The 7,334-nt window shown below is 34.6% G+C and overlaps 1 protein-coding gene across 1 annotated transcript; it reads left to right on the forward strand.

Annotated features, from left to right (window-relative positions):
- Positions 1 to 249: 249 nt before the first annotated feature.
- LOC143601556 (NAD(P)H dehydrogenase (quinone) FQR1-like) lies at positions 250 to 4,875 on the forward strand. The gene is made up of 4 exons (XM_077078943.1): positions 250 to 452; positions 2,599 to 2,692; positions 2,793 to 3,055; positions 4,433 to 4,875. The coding sequence occupies exons 1-4, from the start codon at positions 430 to 432 to the stop codon at positions 4,662 to 4,664; spliced, it is 612 nt and encodes a 203-aa protein (XP_076935058.1). The 5' UTR covers positions 250 to 429; the 3' UTR covers positions 4,665 to 4,875.
- Positions 4,876 to 7,334: the final 2,459 nt, after the last annotated feature.

The raw sequence follows: 7,334 nt of genomic DNA on the forward strand, positions 1-7,334 counted from the left end.
TATGTCTAGTTTTGACTACGCATGGTATTAAGGCTTGAGTGATGGGTTGGTTGACGTTTCGTCTCATATAGATCAAAACGCTATTAAAAAAAGTAAACGGGAATCTAAATCTGTTACTGATTTGAACCAACAAACTTAATAGCCCTACCTGAGTGGAAAGCACTTTATATGCAAGTGTTTGTTTAGAAAAACCAAAACCGAGACGTATCCCACAATAAAAAATGATTGGTGGTTCGTGACACCAACACTTCATCATTTCCCCATGCCCCCACATAACTTCCTTTCCTCAACTACCCCAACGACGTCGTTCCATCAAAACCCACTATAAATACCTCATTCGGAACCGATATTAATAATATTATTATTATTAAGTGTGACTGATCATTCATTTTCATTTCATCAATCGGAGCTGAGCAGATTCATTCATCAATGGCTACCAAAGTCTATATTGTGTATGTTCATTCACCCTTATTATTATTATTATTATTATTTATATTTTTATAGATTTGATGTAGTTGTTTAAGTTAAGCAGGTTACCGATTAGTTGAATTGAACTGTATGCAGTACTTGTTTTAGCTTCGTTGAATTGATTGAATGTGCGATTGATGATTGATTGATTGATTATTTGTGTTTATTTATCAATAGATCTCCTTACAGGGAAAATTAATGTACAAATGAAATTGACGTGCTAACTATGAGAATCAAGAGTAGTGTAATTATATATACAAGTAGAGTAATTATGTAATTACACTATGTTGTATATATAATTCTACCAATTGATTCTCATAGTTAGAACATTAATTTAATTTGTATTTGATCCAAACCCCTACTTTATATACGTTTGATTGAAGAATAAGTTATATCAGAAATTTTGTATCAAAACTTTTTCTGCCACTGATATTTGATAGTTGACTAAGCCACTGAAATACTAGCTTATAATCTCGGGTAAAATTAAAATACAAAGGGAGACAAAAATGAGAAGTGTGAGAAGGATCTGTGACCACACAAAAATCCCTTAATAATACATTCAAAAAAATAATAATAAAAAAATCATAACTCAAAATATAAATAAAAAACGAAAAAATAAAAAAAAAACTAAAATGTTTTTGCCATCATTCACGTTAAAAAAAAAATACAAAAAAATTTACGAAAAAAACACAATGCCGAGATAAAAGACACAATGACGAAAATGAACAAAAGACACAATTATAACTAAAAAAGGACACAACAGATCGCAAAATATAACACAATGCCGAACAAAATATAGCACAATGTGGAGTAATATAACACAATATAAAGAAAAAAGGCACAATGTCAAGGAAAAAGGACACCATCAATGACGAAAATAAACACAAAACGAGAAAGACGGTGGAAACATTTTGTGTTTTTACTTTTTTTCGTTTTTTTTAATAAATTTTGAGTTATGATTTTTTATTTATTTATTTTTAAATTTCTTTTAGGGCTTTTTTTTTGTGGCTACAAATCCTTCTCATCCTTCTCATTTTTGTTCCCCTTTGTAGAGTAACTTGACCCTATAATCTTATATTATAGTAACGAATATTTTGATTAACATTCACCTGATAAACTGATAAATTGTGCTTTAGCAGTTAGAATAAAATTTGCTGTCACAGAATAAGTAGGCAGAAGTTTAGCTAATAAAGGCAGGTAGAATGTATATTCAGTAGATTTTTCAATTACTTAAACTATTCTCAACCTAATACCTATGATGATTAAGGTGACTGACTCCAATATTGTTTATGGTATAAACTATAATAAGTTAATAACATCTGTCACTTTAACTATTCTCAACCTAATTAGAAAGAATATAATTCCTATGATGATTAAGGTGACTGACTCTCCAATATTGTGTATGGTGTTTATGGTATACTAACATCTGTCACTTTTCTTTTAGCAGCTTCTGTGGTTCAACTTTGCTAATAATAGTAGTTAGTCTGTTTTGGAGACTGATTTTAATCATCAGTTGCAATCATAAACACGGTTCTGCTTTTCTGAGAGAGGCTGAATGGAACAAGGCTGCAACCTCATTAGATGTTAAAAATATGTAGTAGTTTTATATATAATAAGGATACAAAGTAAAAGCATATTGGTTTAAAGGGCTACATGAAAGTTTGAGTTTTGGTGTAATGAATAGTGTTACACTAAATTAAGTGTACCTTGGCCTTTCTCTAACTGCTGATAGTGCATTTGTATCTCTTATATATCTATAGAGCATAGCTCCCATTACCTGACACGTGGTCAACAATTAGATGAACGATGTTTTAGCTCATAACACATGTCTATTCTCTTTAGCTGTTTGACATACCACGAAAGAGAATTTTTTGAGGGCATATGAGGCCTTTTACCTGATTGAACTCGTATGTTTATTAAGAATATTACGCAGTCAGTCAGTCACTACTCACTATGTTAATCAAACAATAGTTAGTAGCATCCATATTTTGATCTGTGTGCTTCACTGCTTGCTATGACCATCTTGGTTGCTTATTGTGTTAATATATGGATCATCTGGGCAGATCTAGGGGCGGAACCACGTGTTGAGTTTTTTGAATGATTTAGAATAGCTTTACCATAACGTTGCAGGTACTATTCTATGTATGGACATGTACAGAAGCTAGCTGAAGAGATATACAAAGGTGCTTCATCTGTTGAAGGAGTTGAAGCCAAGTTATGGCAGGTATATGCTAAAAGTTGTAGTGCTCAATTTAATTATCTTATATGTTTTTACAAATCTGTTTATCCTTACTCAAATTTCACTTGTCCCTTTCAATTTCTAGGTACCTGAAACCCTCAATGATGAGGTGCTTGGAAAAATGAGCGCACCTCCTAAAAATGACACCCCGATAATCACACCAAATGAGCTTGCTGAAGCTGATGGGTTCATTTTTGGATTCCCAACACGATTCGGTATGATGGCCGCTCAGTTCAAAGCGTTTTTTGATGCCACTGGTGGTCTTTGGAGAACACAACAGCTTGCTGGCAAACCTGCTGGTATCTTTTACAGCACTGGGTCTCAAGGTGGCGGCCAAGAAACCACCCCGTAAGTACCCGATAGCTCGGCTCATTTATTATTTATTAATTTATTTAATTTTTTTATATATGTATATAGACAATGGTAATCTTGTATATGCAAGAAATTATATATTATATAGCTATTTTTTTCATCGATTTTATATATAGTAACATTTATTATGTAATTATATAAAATGATAAATGTTATATATACATATAGTGACTCTTGTTGGTTCGCAGATCGTAGTGAAGCTCGTTATGTGAAGTTGACTGGAGCTCGTATAAACCATGCTCCATTCTAGCTTTTAGCAAGCTAGTTTCAGCTTGTTTTGAGCTCGACCTTAGCTCATTTTGACTTATGAGAGCTTGAGGTCAGCTCGTTTCGAGCTCCTTTTTTAAAGATCAAGGTTGGCTTGTGAGACTTTTTTTTTCAAGCTTGAGCTTGGCTCGCATATTTTTGTTAATTAAGTTATACACATTTTTTTATTATTTTTATAGATTTTTTCATTATAATTTTTATATATAACATAATATATATTATTAATTACTTTTTAATTATATATATAATAAGTATTGCAGTGCATACATATATATTTAATACAGTAAATAAAAGTTATATAAATAACAAGCTTGTAAGCTTGTTTAGGATCGGAGCCAGTGGCGGATCCAGAAAGTTTAGTCAGTGGGTGCAAAAAAGGTACCTAGAACTCGTCAATTCAAACTAAAACAAGTCAAACAAAAATGGGTCGGGTCAAACCGAAACGGGTCGAGTAAAAAATTTACATTAAACAAACTACGTATAGAAATGTAAACAGTAACTTTCATTAAAGATAAACAAAATACATATAACAACTGACCTTTACGTGATTTCATCTTTTAAAAACGGTCAATTATACGTGATTTCATCTTTTAAAAATGGTCAATTATAGTTTTATTGTGACACTTAAAAGTGTTTCTTTTCAACACTACAAATTACACAAGCATTCAAAATATCTTTGGATGGGTCACTAAATTGTTTTTGGATGGGTCACAAAATTTTTTTTGGTGGGTCACTTGGGTCTTTGGATCTAATATATTATAAATTTATAAAATAAACTATGAACTTGAGTGGGTGCAAACGCTCCCCCTGACCAAACACTGGATCCGCCCCTGATCGGAGCCAGCTTGCGCTCGATAAGTGAAGCTCGGCTCGGGCTCACTTATCAAACAAGCTTATTTTAAGGCTCGTGTTCGTTTAAGCTCTCAGCCTGATTCGAGCCTTTAACGAGCCGATCTCGAGTAGCTCACGAGCCAGCTTGGCTCGTTTATTCACCTACTCACGAGTGGTTTGGCCCATTTACACTCTACAAGTATGTTATATGCGGGCATATTATAAACTTGTAACACTTATACATCTCAATTACAGATTAACTGCAATTACTCAACTTGTTCATCACGGGATGATATTCGTGCCAATCGGATACACTTTCGGAGCTGGCATGTTTGAAATTGAGAAAGTCAAAGGTGGAAGTCCTTATGGTGCAGGAACTTATGCCGGAGATGGGTCTAGACAACCATCCGAGCTTGAGTTGGAACAAGCTTTCCATCAGGGTAAGTACATTGCTACCATCACTAAGAAACTCAAGGGAAGTGTGTAAATTTTCATTTCAATATATTGCTATTTCAAATACATAGTTTGTTTACATTTGGTTGCTAATGTTGTATACTCACTTGTTGTCTCATATGTTACATGTATGCGTCTCTTTTTTTCTGTCTCGTCCAATGCTATTTTTGTTCATGATTCGGTTGTATGTAAAAGTATCGGTGTTATACAGTTAATCTCGAATTTAGTTTGAATTTTAATTAAAAGTCGTAAGCAAGGAGTAAAGACCGTACCTTTATGCGAAAGCGTTACGGAAATGATCTACCTTTTGAATTTTGATGAGTGGAGTGGAGTATTAATCAAGTACTAGAAAATGGAAATCAGGAAATGGATAGCGTGTGTTATCACATTCTTATATTTTCAGATTTTCATAGTCTTGATACTTGCAATTATTCAAACGACTTAGGAATACATGATTATTTGAGTGAATAACATTTATTTATAGCAAATAACATATAGACAATCCGATTTCAGGTTTTTCTTATAAACTTGGTTTTATTATTATTGTTATTATTATTACTATTATGGTCACAATATTGTTCAAATTTAACATGTCGACGAACGCTAATTTGTACGTATGGAAAGTTAGCGTGCTATCACATTAGTATGGATAAACATAAAAGATAACTAAATCGAACACAAATTTTAACATATACCTGCCATAACTTGGTCTCAACCCTTCAACAGATGAAGCACTAGTCTTCAGCTAGCATCTCTACATGTCCATACAACGTTATGGTAAAGCTACGCTTAAATCATTTAGAAAACTCAATGGGTTCAACTGAACCTTCACAGTTCAATGTGATTCCGGCCATGAATTTGTACAATGTTGACTATGCGAGGTATTAGTTGTGAATTCACGATTAGGCGTGCATCATGATTTCTCTCTTTAACTTCATTACTTGATAAAAAAGTTCTAAACTATTACATCGATACGCCTAAACTATTTACGATGGTGCATTCATGTTGTTTATGTTCGATACATGAATGAACTGTGTGATTATAATGTCATGTCTCTAACCCAATACAACGGTGCGTTAAGATTGCTTCCTTTCTCACAGTGCCTCTAACCCAATTTTTGAATCCTCCGTACGTTTCACACACTAATTTCCTGCTATTTATTTCCCGTCATCAATACAAAATAGGTTCTACTTGGTTTGAACACTCATGTATATAAAAAATTTGTTTAATATATAGCAAACTCCAATATATTTCTATTCTTCGATGATTATCTCTCTCCCCTCCCCCCCTCCCCTCTACAGTACCTACTACTTGATGCCATTTTTATCAAAAGTTTTTCTTGCGGGTTACGTTTTGAAATATACTTTTTCAGCATTCCAAAATGGACCTAACATTACTTGGGTTTGGTAAGAGAGATAATGTTTCACCATATTTTCGAAGATAATAGGTTTTTTTTTTCAAACTGTATATATTATAAAAAACAGCAACCAAAACCACAAAGAAACAACACCCCTCTCCACAAGCCGGAGAGAAGCTCAACAATTAAATAAAACTGAATTTACACCACTTGGATCAAACTAAAGACTTACATTTGGAACTGTTCTTGAACCATAGAAAACCAAGAGACCTAATATCACCTACTATTTCCTCAATCTTGACTTCTTTGTCTTCAAATATCCTCTCATTACGGGCTTTCCATAATCTCCAACAAGCGACAATCACTATACCATGAAAATCGTCCCTTTCCCGGACCCCAGCCCCGAGGTCTTATGAATCTCCAATAAATCTCTGACCGAAAAAGCGTAGATCGGGGGAATTTTACACCACAAGCTCACAAACTCCCAAACCTTTGAAGCTACTGAGCAACCCGAGAAGACATGCTCAACTGATTCAACTTTTGAATACAAAGGCCACATTAGCGAAAAGGGATTTGAATATTTCTTCTGCTTAACGCCATATGGGTCGGGATCTGGTCCCTCTTTGCCCTCCAACCGTGAATATTACATTTATTCGGGACCCATTTACACCACTCCATCACATAACTATTCGAGTTGTCCCTACATTGAACTAGAATATTTTTAACCGACTTGACGGAGAACGACCCACTCGGATCCCTCAGCCACACCCACGAAACCATTTCCCTTTCCCAGGTTGCTGTTAACAACACCTTGAGACAATTCTCCCACTCAAGCCCTTCAACTTCCGTTGATGGATCTCGAACCCATTTGATAAAATTCCTTTGCCAATTGACATGATCTCTCACTTTGCAAAGCTTGTATTTGTCAAGCCTGAAGAGACTAGGAAACAAAGATTTCAAAGGATAGCTCCCGACCCAAATATCCGTCCAGAAATGAACCTCCACACCGTCTCCCAACTCCCCTTTTATTAGTTCATGCATATTTCTACCAGCTAAGTACATTTTATTAACTGAAACTGCGATATTCTTCCAGACCCCTGGGTAGCGTTTAATGACTGGAACCAAATCCCATCCCGATCGTTGGTAATGAATAGCCATAATCACTTTTTTCCAAAGCCCCTCTTTTTTCTGTCTTGAATCTCCAAGCCCATTTGGCTAAGAGGGACAAATTAACGTCTCTTAACCTTGAAATACCAAGCCCTCCTCTATCTCTCGGTAACGTAACGCCACCCGATCCCACATTTGTTATGTATATTTTTATTATTCAATAACAATTTTGAAGCTTTA

The sequence above is a fragment of the Bidens hawaiensis genome, unplaced genomic scaffold (genome assembly GCF_021521415.1).
Source record: "Bidens hawaiensis isolate Kalapana, Puna unplaced genomic scaffold, B.hawaiensis_p1.1 tig00056737_1, whole genome shotgun sequence".
Classification (NCBI taxonomy): Eukaryota; Viridiplantae; Streptophyta; class Magnoliopsida; order Asterales; family Asteraceae; genus Bidens; species Bidens hawaiensis.